This window comes from Vigna unguiculata, chromosome 9, assembly GCF_037176805.1.
Source record: "Vigna unguiculata cultivar grain cowpea cultivar isolate G323 ecotype 2 chromosome 9, ASM3717680v1, whole genome shotgun sequence".
In the NCBI taxonomy this organism is placed as follows: domain Eukaryota; kingdom Viridiplantae; phylum Streptophyta; class Magnoliopsida; order Fabales; family Fabaceae; genus Vigna; species Vigna unguiculata.
The window spans coordinates 3,524,712-3,545,186 of record NC_140800.1 but is presented as its reverse complement, the minus strand read 5'-3'; the positions used below and the strand labels follow the sequence as shown (position 1 = coordinate 3,545,186).

At 33.5% G+C, this 20,475-nt stretch overlaps 4 protein-coding genes across 5 annotated transcripts; 3 read left to right on the top strand and 1 right to left on the bottom strand.

Annotated features, from left to right (window-relative positions):
- Window positions 1-1,053: 1,053 nt before the first annotated feature.
- LOC114164652 (protein trichome birefringence-like 16) lies at window positions 1,054-5,410 on the bottom strand. Of its 2 annotated transcripts, none has more exons than XM_028049388.2 (5): window positions 5,209-5,410; window positions 4,538-4,689; window positions 3,634-3,714; window positions 2,712-2,907; window positions 1,054-2,373 (listed from the first exon to the last, which is right to left on the bottom strand). In XM_028049388.2, the coding sequence occupies exons 2-5, from the start codon at window positions 4,686-4,688 to the stop codon at window positions 1,545-1,547; spliced, it is 1,257 nt and encodes a 418-aa protein (XP_027905189.1). In that variant the 5' UTR covers window position 4,689; window positions 5,209-5,410; the 3' UTR covers window positions 1,054-1,544. The 2 variants fall into 2 exon arrangements, with proteins under 2 accessions (XP_027905189.1, XP_085522275.1); XM_085666149.1 differs by lacking the exon at window positions 5,209-5,410 and adding an exon at window positions 5,043-5,181.
- A 1,119-nt stretch (window positions 5,411-6,529) lies between these two features.
- Window positions 6,530-9,816, top strand: LOC114164387 (NagB/RpiA/CoA transferase-like superfamily protein). The gene is made up of 9 exons (XM_028049039.2): window positions 6,530-6,924; window positions 7,133-7,188; window positions 7,308-7,466; window positions 7,648-7,747; window positions 7,871-8,010; window positions 8,151-8,256; window positions 8,874-9,012; window positions 9,101-9,369; window positions 9,443-9,816. The coding sequence occupies exons 1-9, from the start codon at window positions 6,844-6,846 to the stop codon at window positions 9,506-9,508; spliced, it is 1,116 nt and encodes a 371-aa protein (XP_027904840.1). The 5' UTR covers window positions 6,530-6,843; the 3' UTR covers window positions 9,509-9,816.
- Window positions 9,817-12,131: 2,315 nt separating this feature from the next.
- Window positions 12,132-12,931, top strand: LOC146883459 (ATP-dependent DNA helicase Q-like 3). The gene is made up of 3 exons (XM_085666480.1): window positions 12,132-12,284; window positions 12,378-12,549; window positions 12,762-12,931. The coding sequence occupies exons 2-3, from the start codon at window positions 12,390-12,392 to the stop codon at window positions 12,929-12,931; spliced, it is 330 nt and encodes a 109-aa protein (XP_085522606.1). The 5' UTR covers window positions 12,132-12,284; window positions 12,378-12,389.
- Window positions 12,932-13,091: 160 nt separating this feature from the next.
- LOC114163982 (ATP-dependent DNA helicase Q-like 3) lies at window positions 13,092-20,306 on the top strand. Its single transcript, XM_085666481.1, has 15 exons — window positions 13,092-13,175; window positions 13,927-14,067; window positions 14,154-14,188; window positions 14,639-14,722; window positions 16,069-16,157; window positions 16,520-16,672; window positions 16,765-16,865; window positions 17,564-17,713; window positions 17,785-17,877; window positions 17,977-18,042; window positions 18,113-18,246; window positions 18,759-18,853; window positions 18,946-19,073; window positions 19,307-19,410; window positions 19,660-20,306. Exons 1-15 carry the CDS (start codon window positions 13,104-13,106, stop codon window positions 20,105-20,107), a joined length of 1,893 nt encoding a protein of 630 aa, XP_085522607.1. The 5' UTR covers window positions 13,092-13,103; the 3' UTR covers window positions 20,108-20,306.
- The last annotated feature ends 169 nt before the right edge of the window (window positions 20,307-20,475 follow it).

Here is a 20,475-nt window from a genome sequence, read left to right as displayed (position 1 = left end):
ATACTCCATCTTTCTGAATAATGATTTAAGAAGGTGTTCATCTTTTTTCTTACGTCCATGACAAAACCTATTTTTCTTTTTTTCTTTTTTTAGTTTTGTTATGGTCTTAGAGCAATAATAGGTAAAATATTGCATGAATACTATGTGGTTCATATCGATTTCAATTATTCAGTTATAGATTGATCACCTTGCTTTATTGAAGAAGCAAGAGTTACAACTCTAAAATAGAAAGAATTTTTTTGTGAATGTGTCTTGAGATCTTTCTGTTTCAGTAACTTGATCCATCTGAACAGCATTTTGTTGAATCATGAGAGACACTGAATGAATTATTGCATCGTACATAATACATTCTATCGAATTCTGAAGGTTCCGAACTAAAAGGAGTAATCATAGATACTCTTCAAAAATGATATATTTGGTGGAATCAAGAAAAAGAAAAACGAAGAAAAACCAAATTCTTACTTGGATTAGGATACAAATAATTATGAACATTAGATTTTTTACCATCTTCTATTGAAAAACCCTGTTATCACGGTAAAGCTATGAAAAAACATAAAAGAAAGAAAAAGAAAGCATGCTTTGTTGTGGACATAAGAAAAAGATCAACTGCTTGAATTATCAATTATTATTCAGAAAAAATAGGAGTATACATATGTTGAGAAAGACAACAAAATTAACTGAAAACAAAAATAAATAAAAAATTCAGTTTCGAGTAACCTTATCACAAAAGTATCGGATTTGTTAAGAGCAGGCATAAATAAAATATATTAAATTAAAATAAAATACAATAGCAAATATTTCATTAAAAAGTCACATGTTATTAAATTTAATTTAATCTTTCTTTTAGTTGTTCTCATTTTATATCACATAAGTAAGGAAGTCGTGATATTGCATAAGCTACATCACTTGGTTATTAATTTTCGTCAATGATTTGACAGTAAAATGACAAAGAGACTTAATTATTTCTTTTTATAACTATTATAGCAGCAAGTAAAACAGCAATTATACCAGAGGATTAAAAATACAGTGAAACTTGAGAGAATATTTCACAGCTATGACTAAATTTCTCCCTCGTAATGAAGAGGATATATGTTATATTGAACTTGACATGTTTATACTTTGAGAAGATCCATTAAGTATACTAAATCTAAAAGTACATTCGAACTTTATATCTCAAGCTCCCAAGAAGACGAAAAATGGTATCTCCATTTCCCAATGTCTTGACTTGCAGTTGAAGAGCCGAGAATAACTCAGTTCCAGTTACTATCGTCAAATGTTCCAATACTTTAGCTTTATACCAACATTTTCTGTGAGGACGCAACTGGCCACTTAAGAAGTACAAATTATAAGCTTAACCAATATTGTACAAAAGAAAATGCCGTACTTCAAAGTATCAGGAATGGCATACTCATGTATCAAAGATCAGGTCAAAGTTCCAACCCTGCCAAGGGCATCTTGTATTGCATGCCCACAACTGCATCCTCTGAAGAGTAAGTGTGAACGACATGATTGGGCAAAAAAAAGTATGTAACATCATGTGCAGACTAGATTTGTGTAAAGAGTATTTCATTCCATGTATCAGGAATGCCAGGCAAACACCAGTGTAAGCAATCTTGCACACCAGGCTTGGCCGAAATGCTAAAATGTGATATATGACCTTCATCCCTAAGCTGAGAAAGAGCTGTTATGTCCAATATCTTGACCCTTGTTCCCTTCACTGCATTGGCTACAACTTTATCTGTAGATTCCTCACCCAATATTTCCTTTCCCACTGACATCGGTGTAGTGCTGTTACAGCTGCCTCCAGTGTTCCAATCCCCACCAACAAAATGCCTTGGGGAAATGGTCCGAAAGAATACCTTTAAACTAGGATACTCTAAAAGCTGCGAGTTCACCCACCTAACCACATTGTGAACAGTGAGATTCTTGGCACCCGCAACCACTGCTATCTTCTTGTCAGTATTTGGCACACCTCCAACATGCATTATCCACCGATTAGCATTTATCTTTCCTCGATTCCAATGGTGACCTGTGTTGAGAACCAGCACGTTAAACTTGTGAAGGAATTGGTGCAAGAACGCCGGAGGCCGGTCAAGATGTATTGCATATTCTGTCGCTGGATCATCGACATTGATGGGTTCAATATCACATAGAATTGCAGACCAGTAGTAGAGAATTGTAGTATTGGTGCTCAAAAAACGGTAAGCCCATCCATCAGGGCGAGCAGCACCCTCAGATAGAATCAGCCCATACTCCTTCCCCACATCCTCCACATCACGCGTTTCCTTCCCAGCAGTGATCATGCACATTAGAGACTGAAACTGCTGCCGGCCCAATGAGTCTCCAACAAAGGCTAGAGTTTTGTGTTGCATCCTGAACACAGCCAATGATTATCAATTAGTCAAAATTGATCCCAAAAATTTAGACTGATTTAAACTATAGAGCACAAATGTATTGCAATCCGTTGTGCAGTGAAATACAAGGTAACTTCCAAATCAGACGAAATTGATTAAGTACAGAGCCATCTTTGAAAGCAACCAGATATAGTAATAACTAAAAACATGATTAGCCTGTACCTAAACTAAATATTCAAATTACTTCAAGCAGCATCCAATGATTCAATTCCCAATCTCAGGTATCAAATCATTGAACTGAGCTAAAACAATTAGACAAGAGTCTGATCTATAAACATTAGTGAGAACACAGAATACCTTCTCAAAAATTTAGACCCTTCAAATTCCTCCACTTGACAATCTTTTGGCTGCCATCGAAGCCTTTCATATGCAAAATCTGTGCGTTGTGTCAAGCGGCAAGCCCACATCTCTGACAGCCATTGCTTGCATTCAAAACCTGAATATAAAGGTCGGCGGTTGTCTGGAACCCATTTTCCTTTTGCAAGGTTACATACTGGAAAAGGATCAACAAGAAAACAGTCCTTACTTTACAGTACTAGCAATATATGGTTCATCAATCTAACAAATTTGCATGAAATTTTCCCTGCATCAGAAGAATGACTTTGATCCTCTAAAGCATGAATGCATGAAGAGACTAAACCAGATAAAAGATATGGAACATTCAAAAGTTGAATCCAGTTTGTCTAACATGAGAGTTTCTTCGTCCCTGAATCAGTCTACAGAAATATGTTTTTGTTTGTTGACTACTACTGCTCAAAATAGTGCTAAATTGCAACTTGCTTAGATATGTCGCCTCTCGATAAGAGAAGAGAACAAACAATGAGATTATTTTCTCAACTTCGACATCATAACTATAATGTTTCAAGTTTTCTTTAGCAATAGAACTGGTTTCTTAAAATAAAATAGAGGTAACTTTTAAAAACAAGCTTGTTATTAGATAATAAGCTGAAGAGCATGCATCAATTTTCCTCAAACCATAAGGGTTAAAAGGTTTTTGTAAAATAAACTAACAAGTTGGTTTGTCAGAAAAAACTCAGAGACACTTAAAAAAAACTCAAGGTCAAGAAAACAAGTTGCATGTATCAATTTCCCTTCAAACCATCAGAAAGAGTTAGCTTCACAATAATATTCTATGGATACTTGGATTAGCTTGAACATTCCATGAATTTGGGAATTAGAACGGCATATTACATATTCATTTGCCAAAAAATTCCAATACCTCTGTTTTCTGTGGCATTATCCAAACTGATGCCAACTTCTCCGCTGCCATCATATTCATCCAACACACTGGAAAGAATTTCTACAACATCAAATGAAAGACCAAGTTTAAGTCCCAAGTTAACACGAGCTTAACAAAGATAGAAGGGGAAGGGAACAGCAAGACCACATGCCAAGGGTTGTACTGGTTAAAGGATGATAATAGTATAATCTATTCTCATTTATGAGAGAATAGAACGTAAAACAGTGGACATGATTCATCATAACAGTATAATTAAGCCAATCAACTTGATGAAAAACAACATAAGCACGTAAATAAATTAAAAATGCAACCATATAATTAGAAAGAAATATATTACGTCTGTATATGGAGAAGTTCCAGCATTCCTTTCACCCCTTGAAAAGCATTGGGCAGAAACTGCCTGAGACACAACATTAATATTTAGTTTCTTTATCCTATTGGTTGTTTTATTATTTACACGTATTAGATGGCTTTGTCACGAGTACGTTGACCACAGAGCTAATGGCCAAATTATCTTCAAATATGCTAAACAACCAAAAATAAACTACTGATAGTAAATACAAGTGCACTGTTCAGCATGAAGTTTCAAAGCTTCGTTACAAAATAATAAGACGGTATTTGGCGTCAAGGGATACTAAATAAATGGGATAATCATCTCAAAAGGATGAGATTATCCTTATCAAGAAACTAGGGATTTACATCTAGCTTCATCAAGCCAACATGTTCTTTAATTCAGACTTTAAACACTACCTCCAAAGTCCAAAATTACTAAGTAACCTTTGCAACATAAATGATTCGGCCTTCATAAATGAAAAACAAAAATAATATTCCCATGTTAGGGAATAACACACAAGTTTTATTCAAAGAAAAAACGAATGCAAACCTGAAGAAAACTGCATCAATGTTTGAGAGGAAACAAAAGAAGCACGACCAGGTGCTCTCTCCCATGACCATATAATGAACGTTGTGGACACCAGAATAATGGAAATAAGGGAAATTTCTTTACCCTTCAAGCCATAGAAGCCCACCTTCATCCTACACAGACAAAAGAAAGTTACAAACATATGAAAGTAAAGAAAAGGCAAGGAAAGGCACCCTCTTTCATTTTCAAATGTGTTGAATACTAAGCTCGAATTGAGCTAAATTACAAGCAAAATAAATAATCTTCCAACAAGAAAGGAAAAAAACAAAACCAAACAAAAATGTTTCAGCTTAAGCCAATAGTGATTTCACGCTATAGAGGAAAACCAAACGTCACTTTCTCAAAAAAAGCAAGTGATCAATCAATCTCTAAGCAGCATTGAAACAGCAAGACCTTCCTCCACTAAAAATTCCAATAAAAGTTATCAATTTCAACTAAAATGTCTTTCTTGCTAAAACATTTTCACCATGTCGGTTTTGGAAGCAACCGCGACAAATGCACAAGAAACCAAAAAACTGGAAGGGTTGATGGCATGAGCTAGCAAGCTAGTATCACAAACGGACAGATATTGAGTGATTGCGATCGTGGTATGAAAATTAACAACGGATGATTGGTTTCACACTAGAACTCACCTCAATAGGAAAAGGGGACTTCGAACCCTAAGAAAGTCTAAAAATGTGTATCGAAAATGAAGTGACTAAAAACAGAAAAAGGGTAGCGTAGATTGGAAGTGGTTTAGAGATCAGAAAGTGGTGAGTTTGTAGGAGAACCGTTTTGGGGAAGTTTCTTCTTTCTTTTCCTGTTTTAACCTCTCTTTTTTTCTCTATCTGTTCACGGCTTCTATTGGGAATGGTTAAAAAATAGGAATAATGGCATTTAAGAACTTTAATATTTTCTTTCATTTTCATTATTCTCGAAGATTCAACGACTTAAAAATATAAGTATTAAACACCTTCATACTATTATTATTTTCAATTTTTTTTACTAAATTGAGCATTAAAAAACTCTTATCTAGTGGAGCTTTATTTGAGTCAAATGTTACCACTAGAGTTTGAACTTTAAGAGTGCGCTAGTTCAATAATATCATAATCATTGATTTAGTTTCTAAATTTGTTAAAACTATTTTTACAATTTAGTTGAGTTTTCATATATGTTGTTGACTCCAACATCTAATGTCCACTAAGCAATATAGGGGTGATTCTCATTTGATCTCCGACAATGATTTTTCAAAGTTCGCGTCAAATTGATAACAATTAAATTCTTTAAAAATCCTCCATTTATGCGTGTTGTTGGGTTAGAAACGTTTAATTAGCAATTAAACGTTGAAATATTGAGTTCAATTAAATCAATTCTTTAATACAAAAGTAACAATAAGTTATTTCTTATTTTTTATTTTTTAATGAATTTTGAAAATAGAATAGATTCTACGTTAAAAAGATCAATTTTAACTAATTTGATGCCGATCATAAGATAATATTTACGGTAAACAATTATATTGTCTTCTATAATCGTATAAAGTCTTAAACATCTTTTTTAGTCCTTAAATAAAAATGCAAAAAATATTTTTTTTTCTTTGTCCCAAATTTTAACAATGGTTGATCCTAAATTTTGAAAATGATAAGCAAACGGTGTTAAAATTTGTTTATGTGACTAATAGCATTTCTACATGTGTATCCATGTGTGTCCACGTGACGTAGCAAATCTTTAGTCTCATTTGATAACAAGAACTACATTTATTGATTTTTTAAATTTGTAGACCAAACACTTAAAATTTAGGATATCATGAAATTCAATCTCGCATGATAATTATAGTTTAGGCATGTAAGTTGTCTCAATAAAAATGAAATATTTTTCTTCCCATAAAGGTTAATTTTAACATTTTTAACCATTTTTAAAATTTCTTTATCTTCAATCATAATATAGTGGGCATTTTTAAACATGGGTTTAAGAATCAGGATTCTTTGGGTGGTGGTGGAGGAAGATGCCCAGGAATCTTTGTTTCTGCAGTAAAATAGTGAAAAAGCACGATTGGGAATCCCTTTGTTTCTGCTGTGTAAGAGAGAGAAAAGAAGCACGATTGCGTAATCTTTATCTGCAGTGAAAGATATAGAGAAAAGACACAGCATCGTATTCCTTTGTTTATGCAGTAGAAGAGAGAAAAACGCACGATTGCGAATTTCTGAAACTCCGGTAAAGTAGTAAACACACACTAACCTTCTTCGGCAACCGAACCCTAAAACCCTGAATCTGTTTCGGAAAGCGAAGCCATGGCACGTGAGTTCAACGATGTTGCAGCAACGCTTCAATCCATACGTTACAACCGCGGCTCCCTCCAGCTTCTCGACCAGGTCCTCTCTTCTCTTTGTATTCCTCTTCCCTTCGCCGATTTCGTATGCAAAGATTTTCGCACGTACACTCGTGTCACGTTTCCGACAATGTTCTAATATTATATTTTAAATTTGAAAGTCCGGCTTAATGATTTCGATGTGTAGTGGCAACCATGAATCTTGGTTTTGTTTTAATCTTTACATTTCGCCACTGATTCTACTTGTTCAGAGAAAGCTCCCTCTGGAGACAACTTACTTGGAAATTCGGGATTCAACAGATGGCTGGTAAGATGTTTTAACTAGATAACTTTTTAAGTGGACAATTTTCATCTAGAATTTGGATTATGATCTTGACATCTTCAGTCAGTGGGTTCAAATTATTTGAATGTTCATAACTCTCTCAGGAATGCCATTCGGGATATGGTGGTCCGAGGAGCACCTGCTATTGCGATTGCGGCGGCACTCTCTTTGGCTGTGGAGGTGTTCAATTTAGACGGTTTCAATGGGTCAGCTGGTGAAGCTGTTTCCTTCCTCCAGAATAAATTAGAATATCTTGTCTCAAGGTGTTTACAATTCTCTGCATTTCTTAGGCAGCAATCTTTGTATTTTGGTTAATTTAAGCATGCGTTTGCCCAGTGATTAACATTTGGCTTATTGAAGTTCCTTGTGAAGAAATTAATGTGATTGTCGTGAAGTTCCTTCCAAGCATATGATTTTTAGCTTATTTCTTTCTTCATGATGCAGTCGGCCAACTGCAGTGAATCTATCGGATGCTGCGGGAAAACTCAAAGAAGTCGTATCAACTGCTGCTGCTACCACTTCAGAGGGCAGGACTGTTTTCCAGGTATTACTAAAATTTACACTAAAGGAATTCTTGCTAGTGAAGAAAGTTACATTTCTTTTTTTACCCTTTTTACTGATTTTTGGTTTTAGCCATTTGAACCTGAATATACTGAATTAACCGTAGGCATTTATAGAAGCTGCTGAAGTTATGCTTGAGGATGATGTTGCCTCAAATCGAGCTATTGGCTCTTATGGAGCTAGCTGTATTCAGCAACAAACTGAGAAAAAAAAGCTCTCTGTTTTGACACATTGCAATACTGGAAGGTGCCTTGTACAGTACCATTCCTCATTTAGTGCAGTACTACGTATAATATAGTTATCTCTTGTTTTCCATTTGTTTGATAAATTATTGATGAAGTGTTTGTTTGGACGCACTAATAACTTGATCTTTGATTAATACTCAGTCTTGCCACAGCTGGATACGGTACTGCTCTGGGTGTGATCCGTGCACTTCACAGTGCAAAAGTTCTAGAAAGAGCTTATTGCACTGAAACACGCCCGTTTAATCAAGTAAGTGCACTTTCCGTTGTATATTCAAAATCATGTGAGTTCACTTTTCCTTTTGAGAGAAGATGCATCCTGTGTTACATTTAAATATGATGATCAGTATAAGTGATTATATTTTTATTTTTTTGACAACTTGATTAATAGCATTAATTGAGAACAGTTTTTAACCACAATGATGTATATTCATTTCTGGTTTATACCGATTTGCAATTTAAAGTTTCAATAGCATCAATTTCTGAACAAGAACACTCAGATAACAGATATTCTTCAATCTGTATCTTGGTGATAGTTGTAGTTTATCTAATTAGTTATATTCAGCTTAAGTTGTCTGTGTAGTCATTCATTTGAATAAGGAAAAGAACAGAGTAAAATTTCTGGGGCCCATTAAACTAAAAAATTTCATTCAGAGGCAGAATATTGCAGGTGATGATCACGTCGATTACAGAGATCCAGAATACATATGTGTGTGTATCTATTATTTGAACAAGAACAGTAAATTGATGACACGAAAGAACAAGTTAGCTTAAGTTTGTAGTAGTTTTGAGAACACATACTATGAAATCAAACTTAAAACGATTTGGAGGTTGTGAGTACCAATCAATCGCAATGTTTAATTGCAGGGATCTAGACTGACTGCCTATGAGTTGGTGCATGAAAAAATACCAGCAACTCTTATTGCTGATTCTGCTGCAGCTGCGCTAATGAAAGCTGGAAGTGTGGATGCTGTTGTTGTTGGGGCTGATCGTGTTGCATCAAATGGTACTTTGAGTTACAATGAAAACAAGCTATAGTTTGCTTGAGCATGAAAGCTATCATCAGATTCATCTTCCTCTAAATCACATTGCAGGTGACACAGCCAACAAAATTGGAACCTACAGTGTTGCCTTGTCCGCAAAGTTTCATAATGTACCTTTTTATGTGGCTGCCCCCCTCACCTCCATTGATCTATCACTTTCTTCTGGACAAGAAATTGTAATTGAGGAGAGGTCTCCCAAGGAATTGTTGAACGCACGTGGAGGACTTGGAGAGCAGGTTGCTGCCTCAGGAATTTCTGTGTGGAACCCGGCTTTCGATGTTACTCCTGCTAATCTAATATCTGGGATCATCACGGAGAAGGTCTTTCTTACTCCTAATTTGTATGAGTTTCAGTTGCATTTTCTCCTCTAACCATTTCATGTTCTCCGAGCAGGGTGTCATTACGAAGACTTCTGATGATGCATTTGACATCAAAGCTTTCGTGCAGAAAACAGGTTAAGGTAGAGTGGATTTTATCATGTTTGGTGAGAGTGTTGTGACAGTGTCAATGTTTGGTGAGAGTGTTGTGACAGGAGGAACAACTAGTTCAATGTTGGTGTCCTTGAAAAACTAATCTGGACATAGTTATGGTTAGTAAACAAGTCAATAAGAATTCATGGAAACCGTGCCTTGTGTGGCTAAAATGGAATTGTGGGGTTTTTAAGAGCCTTTTTGGTACGCTAGTTTGATAAGACTTGATAACAAAACCTAATTGTATAACATGATTACATTTTAACATTATGCAATGTTTGGTACAAGATTTTAGCATTTTAATGTTGCACGAGATAATAGTCAAATGTTTGTTTAGTGATCCATTGTGTAACATTAGACCAGATATGATAAAAATTGTCACTACTACAATACCTTTTTCCTTAAAAATGTCGTACAGACACATAATTTTGTTGAGAAAGCTTCAAATATAATTTTTTACCGAATTGCACTTTTTGGCTCTCTAATGTAATGTATGAGTAATTTTGTTTTGTAATTTTTACTGTTCGATTTTAGTTCACACAGTGGGCAATTTTTATCTCCATAATTTTAATAGATTGATTTTAGTTTATGCATTTCAAAATGGAGGATTTTAATTCCGTCGATGATATAATTTTAAACACGTGTAAGATGTGATAAAATCGTACGAATATCTATGGACATACACTATTTGTTTACAAATTAAATGGTTTAATATAAAGTATTAAATAATTCAATTTTAAGAAAAACACCGTATGTGTTAAAAATATTAGACTTTCAAGTATGAATTAAAATCAAATGGTTATGTAGAAATGAATAAGTATAAGTTGAGCATAAATGATAAAAAGTTATTAACTTATAGTCTTGAAATTTGCAGTGTTGACCTCCTAACTCATTAGTAAATATATTTCCATTATTTTCTCACATTGAATTAGTATAAAAAATAAAATAAAATTGCAAAAGTCATTGTTCAACTTGAAACAAATTAGTTAATATTATTGAACTTGAAACAAATTAGTAAAATGAGTTGGTTTATATCAAAATTATTAATTGTTTATTATATGATGGAGTTGGTTCATACATCATATTTAAATTTACCATTATAATAAACAAATTAGTTAATATTATAGGAACTCAAAATCAAGTGAGCATCCAACATCACACCAATAAATAGATCGCATATTTTTATACAATAGATTATCTAATTTGCTTATCTAGATAATTTTATTTCTTCCTTCCTTAATCCAAAATATCATATTATAGTTCCAAATAGAACTAAAATAGAACAAATTAAATAATCCTATTATAGACAAATTATTTTCACAAATAAAATTTTCCAATCAACTAAATAACCAAATTAGTTCAATATACCAAAATTTTAATTTCAAAATCACAATCCACACATCAAACATATTTCAATCAATCTAATTAACAGACTTGCTTTACTTGGTGAAGAAAACTCCTTACTCAAAACTCTTATTAAAGTTATAATTTTCATATATGTTCTAACTACTTACACAAACATCATATCATAATCATAAACAACCACAATTAAACACATATTTACTTTGAGTTATTTTCAGCGCATACATGAATTTTAGAATCACGTGTGTCTCAAAATATTAAACTAATAAAAAAAATACAGTATAAAGTAAACATACTCCATTTTATATTTTAATAGGTCAAAATAATATGTCTCTCTATTGTAAGTCTATTGATGGTCTCTCATCATCAAATAAATGAGAGACAAACTTACAAAGTTAGAGAAAACGTAGAAAAAACTTTAGAAAATATTTATAAAAAAATAATAATTTCTTTTTTTTATAAAATGAAACTCAAATAACATAAAGTATATTTATAATTAAACATTTTATCCATAAAATAATAAAATAATCAAGTATTATATCTAAAATCACCGATACTATTAAAACATTTTTCTATATTTTATAAATGTCTCCAAATAATTTTAATCGTAAATATATTACGTATTATCTCAATTAATATAATTAATTATCAAAATTAAATAAAAATATACCCAAAATTTAAATGAATAAAATAAATATAGCACTACACAGACAATTTCTTTTTTTTTCATAATTGATATATAATCTATTACTATACAATTAGTAATTCAAAAATAAAAACATCATTAAATACAATTAATATTATAGTATAGTATCATTGGATCCCTAAAAGATGTGAATGTTGTAGCAAAATTAGTTATTTAAGTTTAGAATGTTATAACGTGAAGTTATACTTTCGTAGTTAAACATTTAGGTTTTTAAATTTTGTTTTAGGTAAGCGAGTTCATATAACTTGTTACTAATAACCTTGTATAATTATGGTTTGTAATTATTAAATTGATTTTAATATTTATGCCTTAGCAAAATTAGTAGCGAAAAGTGATGAAAGGAGGAACATGAAATTACACAATAGGAAATCCGTTTCCTAGAAAAAGTCTTCCCTGAATTTAAACGTTTATCCTTATATTTTTCAAGAGCAAATAATTATTTTGTTAACAAAAAAGAAAACTTTGTAGAAACTTAAATTTCACTATTTATTTAAAATCGATTAAACAATGTTTTTATATCACAGGGATGCTGAAAATAATTCACTATCTATTTTTTCTATTTTACAAACGTAGAACGATATACATAAAAGACCGACATATTCATTCGCTGTCCAATTTCAATTTTTGATTCATTGGGAGAAAGAAAAACCCGCGAACGGCTTTGCACCGAGCAATTTGCGAAACCCTTCGATCAAAGGTGCTAACTTTCAGTGCATTTTCAAACGATTTTATTCCTAATTCTTCCGCTGAAGAATTCGTTGATAGTTTTTTTTTTTTTTTTATTTGGCAGGTTGGAATTGAAATGCAGAAGAAGTCGACATTGCCACTGAGCGACGCGAATGCCAACAGAAAGAAGAAGGAAGTGCGGAACAAGGAAACGTTGGTGAAGCTTCTAAGATGGCATTTTGGGTACCCTGATTTTAGGGGCATGCAATTGGACGCTATTCAGTCGGTGCTTGCAGGTGAATTCACCTTTTCCTTTCTACAAGCATAGAAGTGAACTGTGATATTTTCCTTCGTGTTTTGTAGTAATTAGTGCCTCAGAGACTGTTGATGAGTGTAAACTAACGGTTTCAATTCAAGTCGTGTTCTTTGTATACTAAAAGTGAGTCTTTGCTTAAGAATGGGAACTTAAGTTGGAATTTTCCATTGGTTTTGGACTCTTTTTATGCAGGAAAGGATTGTTTTTGTCTTATGCCAACTGGGGGAGGCAAGTCAATGTGTTATCAGATCCCTGCATTGGCAAAACCAGGAATTGTGCTCGTTGTATCTCCTTTAATAGGTGGAGTACTTTCTTCTTTTGTACATGTTTCGTCTTTAGCTGTGCTTGTTGCTGTTTGGTAATTCACATAATTTTTTATGCTAGGATACTACTGTGATATCTGACTTTTGTTCTGCTGACAGCCTTAATGGTAGGCATCTTTTGGTAATTCACTTGATTTTCAGAAATGTTGATTTTGAGTTGAGTTTGTTTTGGCTGATTTTTTTTCTTTCTACAAGTTAGGAAAACCAAGTAATGGCACTGAAGGAGAAAGGGATTGCAGCAGATTTTCTCTCCTCAACAAAAACAGCGGATGCTAGAGTAAAGGTGAGTAAGTTGTTAAAATGCTGATTTTTTATGATAGGCAATCTGATGCACGATAATCCAACATAGTGGGGTTCTGGTTTAGATGTAAGCCGTCTCACCTTGGAAGCAGTCCAGTGTTACTGATACTAGGATTTCAATCATGACTGATTCTATCAACTTAAAAGACAGTAACTTTATTATTGCATCAAGGCTCATCATCATCTTTACTGTAATAATATATCTACATATATCGAAGTGAAATAGAATTGTAGGTAATATAACAATTACAATAATCTCAATAATTCCAGATTGTGGATTTGATTACATTGGAATTAGTTTGGTACTTCTATTGAACATGAATAGTGTCTTTGTCTGTATATATGTGTATTTTTTGTTCGGGGAAAGGGAAAGAATCCATGCCAAATTAATATATATGCATGTGTAATAAATTTAGCCCCTTTAACGTAAAGAGATATTGATAAGTATCAAAGCACTTGGGAAACCCACCCTCGAAAGTCCTCTCCATGTTGGGACTTAGGCACCCCATGATACCAAAGTTCCTATCATGTGTAAAGTGAGAAAGTGAGGAATTATCTATCAATTTATAGTTACGAAAATGTTATAATTGAAATCAGTGTTGCATAAAACCCACTTTGTTTACTAATCTCTTCACGTTAGAGTTTAGAGGAGCTAAGTCCATATGTATCCAATTCCTCACTGTTCCATAGCGTTATTGATTCAGGAAACTGATTTTTACCTTTTATGATTTAAGATTCACGAGGACCTTGATTCTGGAAAACCTTCGACAAGGCTGCTATATGTGACTCCAGAGTTAATAGCAACACCAGGATTTATGTCAAAGCTGACAAAGATTTATACTAGGGGGCTGCTAAATCTTATTGCCATAGATGAGGTGTGAGCTGGGAAGACCATTTCAATTTTTTAATCTGCGGGAATTTACTTGCTTTCTTAGTAGTTTTGCTTGTGCAAAATTTTCAGGCGCATTGCATCTCAAGTTGGGGTCATGATTTCAGGTTTGTCATACATTCTGCTTTCTGCAACAAGCCAATTGGAGTTTATTGTCGTGCTAGAATTCTTTCATGATTATCTTATAGGACCTATATGTTTCCTTCTGCTAAGACAATAAATTTTATAGAGTTAATAATTTTGTAATGCCCTGCCTAATTAGATTCATCCTCTCTTCTTCTCTGTTCACATGTATAAATGCTTGATTTTTGTATTTACTTTTATCCTAGTGCTAAACCTATAACATTAATTTGGTAAGTGCTTGATTGTGCTTCAATAATAGGTTCCAGCTGAATTCCATTAATGTTTCGATTATCTTTGCCTTTTGGATTTTCTTTATCCAATATCTGAAGGTTTGATTAATTTTGGGGTGTGTGTTTAATTTCCCATATATACATATAGATTAGAGTTTATCATCATGATACACAATTCTCTTTTCCTTCTCTATTTTGGAGCAGACCTAGCTACCGTAAGCTTTCATCTTTGAGAAGCCACCTACCAGATGTACCAATATTAGCTTTGACTGCTACTGCTGCACCAAAGTGAGTCTCCTTAATTTAATTTCTTTGATATAATTTGCTTTTTTTTTGTCATGTTTTAATTTGTTCATGTTTGCATTTTACATTCAAATTTATGGTTTTGCAAGCTTTTATATTTTTTTGAACAGTAATTTGTCAATTTTGACATGGTTTTGCAATTGCTATTCTCCTATAAGTGAGATAGATGAAAGAGTTACGATCTATTTACACCAAGTATAAAACTTAGTCAAAATCAAACCTTCAATAACTTTTCATAGAATACAAATGTAGTTGATCCAACCGATGAAGTTTGCTATCTTAATGATCATGTCTATCATATTTCATATGATTTTAAAATTTGTATAGATATGTTATCTAATAATAAAATTTACACATTTTTAAATATAATATTATCCATTAAGTGATGTTATAACCTTTTAAATAATTTTGAAATTGTATGAAATTTTGTATTTATGATTTAATTAATAAGAATATGAAATTCAACTGTTGGATTGATTAATGTAGAGGGAAATGGTATGCATTCATGTGAAAAATCTCCTTGTGTGTATAAGCACAACTGAGGAACATATATACATATTTCACACATAGCATTACATAAGATGGGCCCAAGTTTAAGTACGAAATATATCTAACACTCCCCTCAAGTTGGAACATATAAATCTTATACACCAAGCTTGTTACATATATAGTCCATCCTAGGGCCCTACAGTGATTTGGTGAAGATATTAACCATTTGGTCACTGGAATTAATGAATTCAATGGTAACGTCTCTAGATAAAATCTTTTCTCGAAAGAAGTGGTAATCTATCTCGATATATTTGGTCCTCTTTTGAAATACTAGATTTGAGGCAATATGAAGAGTAATTTGGTTATCACAAACAAGAGTCATCTGTGTAACATCCCCAAATCTCAATTCTTTAAGAAACTGTTTGAGCCAAATCAACTATGAGGAATAGAAGAATGGTAGAGATATTTACTATCATGATCACTACGGAGTGTATGAATAGAACAATTAAATTTGCATTCTGTAAAAGTTTATTGAAGGTATGATTTGACTAAATTTTACACCTAGTGTAAACTTATCCTAACTTGTGTAAATATATAAATGTAGAAACTTCCAGTGTATTTTGTATCGTGGAAGAATTTTTTGCTATTATGGAATGGCCAAATAATTTTTGGCTTGTTGTTCTGTCAAGTGCCCTGCTGACCACAACGATCACTGCACATTCTGGGTTATATTTTTGGTGCACGCATTCTCTTTTGATCTGATCTAAAATTTTTATGTGATGAGGGGAGACAAATGAGAATGACATTGTGGCATTGATTCCCTGGATGTTCTTTTTCTGTAGGGTTCAGAAGGATGTAGTTGAATCCTTGCGGATGCAAAATCCATTAATACTCAAGTCTTCATTTAATCGTCCAAATATATATTATGAAGGTCAGTTCTGCTTTGCCGAATGATTCATATCTGAAAACAGTTAAGCTTTTGTGGCATAATTTTTATGCTAGTGATGGTGAAATATAATTCTCCTATGTGACATGTAATGTGACTGGCGCAATAAGTAATAAATCAGTCCACACAGTACATAAGTGTTTGTCTATGCTCCTCTTAATAATGAAGATACAATGACAGAGGATAGAAGAAAGCAAAAAGAACAACACGCTGTTCTATTTTGGCTATTTGAAACATTCAAGTTACTGCATGAGTTTTGTTTGTGAATTGCTCTAGATGTTGATTTTGCATGAGATGAAGCTTATAATTTATTCAAACAAATCTGGTTTCAATTCTTGATGATACAGTTAGATACAAAGATCTATTGGATGATGCTTTTGCTGATTTATCTAATACACTCAAATCTCTGGGAGATGTCTGTGCAATAGTGTATTGCCTTGAACGTTCAATGTGTGATGACTTATCAAGTAATCTATCCCAAAGTGGCATTTCATGTGCTGGTACTCCTTCTTTTACATATTTTTCTGTCTTTACTAATTGATTGTCTACACCTACTAGTTCACATAGTATATTTTATTTTGGGTCTTTTCAGCTTATCATGCAGGATTGAATAATAAAATGCGAACTTCGGTGTTAGATGATTGGATTTCTTCTAAGATAAAAGTTGTTGTTGCCACTGTGGCTTTTGGGTATGCTTTTCCCTTTTTATGTTTGTATCTAATGCAATTATTTCTTTGAAGCATGCAATTACATGTTGGTGCGTGCTGTGGGGGGTTTGATGAATTTTTTGGCCCTGTTCATGTAGTGGCCATAATGGATTGCAATTATGTCTGGCATGATACTTGGTGCGACATCTACCAAGCTAAAATGCTCTGTGATGGGAGTTTTGTAGAGACCAAGTGCCATGGAGCCATGATGGTGCAAAAGCATGCTGTTAACCATGCTTTCATCATTCCTTAGTCCAATGTTGATTTGGCCTGTATAGAGATTGAAAATATTAAAATGCAATAAATTACTAAAATTAATTTTATTTTCTTACAACGTGTAGCAGAATGGGTCAAAGTGTGAGGAACAAAAAAATGTGATTAGAAATCTGAGTATGAATATTTTCACTTGTGTTAAAGTATAGATACATTCTTTTCTGGGTTTAGTATGATGCAAATAACTTTTGATTTATTTGAGGTTGTGATGTATTTCTTTCCATTCTTCCTAATCTCTGCATGGAGCTGTGCTGTTGCATGTAGTTACTGAGCCTTTGGTCTTCATTCAGAATGGTAAGTGGGGATTTACTATTGGTTTGATTAAATTTTTTTGATATTTTTAATATTGTAATCTTTATTTATATTATTATACTTGTGCTTTGCTGGTTATAATGTGATCAAATTTACCAGGGCATTGATAGAAAGGATGTCAGAATTGTTTGCCATTTCAATATTCCCAAGTCAATGGAAGCATTCTATCAAGAGTCCGGCAGAGCTGGTCGTGATCAATTGCCATCTAGAAGTCTGTTGTACTATGGGATAGATGATCGCAAGAGAATGGTTGGCTTACTAGAGACTTTACTCTTCTTTTTCTTACTATACCTGTTTTCTTAAATTATAATCTGTATCAGGAATTTATATTAAGTAAATCGGGGAGCAAGAAGTCACAGGCATCTAGTTCGCAAGAAGAATCATCCAAAATATCCCTGATTGCTTTCAATCAGGTGACTTCTTGTCCCTGGGTGATTTTTTTTTTAACGCAGTATCCCTGCACCTTGCCGTTATATACTTACGTAATGGAATGTATTTGTAACTGACTGTAGATGGTTGAATACTGTGAAGGATCTGGATGCCGCAGGAAAAGGATTCTTGAGAGTTTTGGGGAACAGGTAATGAAATATCTGTGGCATGCTTCATCTTAACCTCTGTGGATTATTAACTTTAATTGTTATGAGCCAGGTAGCTGCATCACTATGTGGAAAAACATGTGATGCCTGCAGACATCCTAACATAGTTGCCAGATGTTTGGAGGATCTCAAAACTGTTTGTGCTCTACGCCATAAAAGTGGTTCATCTCGTGTTTTTATTACCAGGTGCTATTCATGAGTAAAGAACCCTCTTATGCATTAGGAATTGAACTTGAAGTTGATAAACTGAAAACAGATTGTGAATATTTAGCTGCCATTTTTTTTTTTTTTTGCTTGAAAAATTTATGAATGGTATAGGTGCACATGCAGGCCATACTTAGTTTACTTCATCTGACATAAAGCTAAGAAATATGGCCATATGGGTATAAAGATGGTACTTCAATACAGCTCTTGGCATAAAGTTGTGCCTTTTTAGTGTGAATACCATGGGACTTTCCTCCCTTGAATTGGGTCAGAAACATAAAAGGAAAAGAAAGCAAGGGAATTAAAACTATTGACCATTGAGTAGTTTCGTCCAACATAAGGATTGTGTATGCTCTGACTTCTTGTTAGTAACACTTTACGGTTATTCTTTGTGTATTTCATTATTGGCCTGATGATGATTGCCTTCTATTATATGAATTAATCCAGTTAAATGATACCTAGTTTCTTATTTATTGACAAATTTAATTTTTCAGTGCCACTGCCGCAATTAATGGAGAACAGTTATCTGAATTCTGGAATCGGGGAGAGGAAGCAAGTGGATCAGAGGAAGATATATCTGATTCAGAAGGTAGAACTTATTTTTGTTGCCTGTGTTTTCACTATTGGGGAGAACAAGTGTTTATTAGACCATAATTTACGTGGATAAATTTTCGCTTGCAGATGGTAATGACGTTGTGAACAACCTAACCAGGTCAAAGCTTCAATCCAGATTGGGAGTAAATGAAAAGCTTGCTATGTTACAACGGGCAGAAGAAAACTTCTACAGAAATAATAACAGTTATAAACAGGTTTATCTTTATTGGATTATATCCACGTTGTTGGTTAAAAAACGTAGATTCTCCATAGTTAGCACCTTTGGGTGGTAACAGCAGGAAATGTTTTTATAAGCAATCTGTATTGGGAAAGACAATACAGTTCTTTTGTAGTATTTGCCTATTTTTTTCATAGTTCATTACTGTTAAGATCTATGAAAATACATTTTTATTCTGTCTGTATACCCACTCATCTAATTTGATAACAGAACAACAAAGTTGACAAGAATGCTATCTCGGATCCAATGCGAGGATCAAGCAGGCAAAGGTTACAAAATGCTCTAAAACAGGTTCACCAACGGCTTGACAACAAGTACGCTTAACTTCTTTTTTTTTTTTGTTCTATTGTTGACGTGCAACGGTACCTTGTTCAAAGATCAAATTATTATTGTGCCATGGGTGTATTATTTAAATAGCAAAACTAATTCTTTAACCATAATATAATGACAATGCAACCACGAAGATGATGATAAATTCACCTTAAATTATATCACAGCTAAATTAAAGCGACCACAGTTGGAATATGAGCTATTTCCTTACTTCTTTTATTACGTTTGTTCAGGATTGAAGTGGATACGTCAGCATCTTTTCTTGAAGATGAATGCTACAAGAAATATGGGAAGGCTGGCAAATCATTCTATTATTCGCAAGTGGCAAGTACTGTAAGATGGCTGACGACTGCTAGCTCCAGCGAATTGATGAACCGACTTTGTGCAATTAATGCTTCTGCTGAAGCTGAACAGTCCCTTACGCCAGCTGAACAGCCCTTCAAACCGCCACCTACTTTGGATCCTTGTGCAGAAGATGATACCAGCAATGAATACTCTGGTAATGCTAGATCAGAAACTTCTCCGTGTATTGTGCCAATGGAAAGCTGTTCGTTTAATAATACCAACTTGCCACAAATACCATCCTTCTCTGAATTCGTAAATAGTAGGAAAACAAAAGGGGACCAGTTAAATGACACAAAGAAGCATTCAAGAATCGAAAAGAGGATGAGGATGCAGTAAATTTACTTTTGTAGATACTAACTATTAAAGTTTTCAGATTTTAGTGGCATAATATCAAGTGCCAACTTCGGCTTTTATAAATCAGATAGTATTGTTTGAATAGTTTGTCTCATTAGCATAAAATTCCATTTACTGTAATTTCTTTTATGTATTCTTTTTATTTTAGTGTGTTGAATAAAGAACATGTCAGTCTCTTAAATCTATCTGCGCTAGTTGTCAGAGAAAAAAAAAACTGACATACCTAATCATTTGAAATTGATAGAAAACTCCATTCTAATGGCCTGAAAAAACAAAGTTGTAGTTTTTTCCTTGAACACACAATTTTCTTATAGTTTTGACAGGCAGTCATAAAATTATTGTAATTAGGT

Excerpts from the sequence above, each read along its gene's own strand:
- LOC114163982 (XM_085666481.1), top strand. The coding sequence starts at position 13,104 with ATGGCACTGAAGGAGAAAGGGATTGCAGCAGATTTTCTCTCCTCAACA. Across the intron at positions 14,068-14,153 it reads ATCTTATTGCCATAGATGAG|GCGCATTGCATCTCAAGTTG; the intron begins GTGTGAGCTGGG and ends CAAAATTTTCAG. Across the intron at positions 18,043-18,112 it reads TTGAGAGTTTTGGGGAACAG|GTAGCTGCATCACTATGTGG; the intron begins GTAATGAAATAT and ends GTTATGAGCCAG.
- LOC146883459 (XM_085666480.1), top strand. The coding sequence starts at position 12,390 with ATGCAGAAGAAGTCGACATTGCCACTGAGCGACGCGAATGCCAACAGA. Across the intron at positions 12,550-12,761 it reads TATTCAGTCGGTGCTTGCAG|GAAAGGATTGTTTTTGTCTT; the intron begins GTGAATTCACCT and ends CTTTTTATGCAG.
- LOC114164387 (XM_028049039.2), top strand. The coding sequence starts at position 6,844 with ATGGCACGTGAGTTCAACGATGTTGCAGCAACGCTTCAATCCATACGT. Across the intron at positions 7,748-7,870 it reads AGGGCAGGACTGTTTTCCAG|GCATTTATAGAAGCTGCTGA; the intron begins GTATTACTAAAA and ends AATTAACCGTAG. Across the intron at positions 8,011-8,150 it reads ACACATTGCAATACTGGAAG|TCTTGCCACAGCTGGATACG; the intron begins GTGCCTTGTACA and ends ATTAATACTCAG.
- LOC114164652 (XM_085666149.1), bottom strand. The coding sequence starts at position 5,110 with ATGCCATCAACCCTTCCAGTTTTTTGGTTTCTTGTGCATTTGTCGCGG. Across the intron at positions 3,715-4,537 it reads ATTGATGCAGTTTTCTTCAG|AAATTCTTTCCAGTGTGTTG; the intron begins GTTTGCATTCGT and ends TTGATGTTGTAG. Across the intron at positions 2,374-2,711 it reads GGGTCTAAATTTTTGAGAAG|GATGCAACACAAAACTCTAG; the intron begins GTATTCTGTGTT and ends GGCTGTGTTCAG.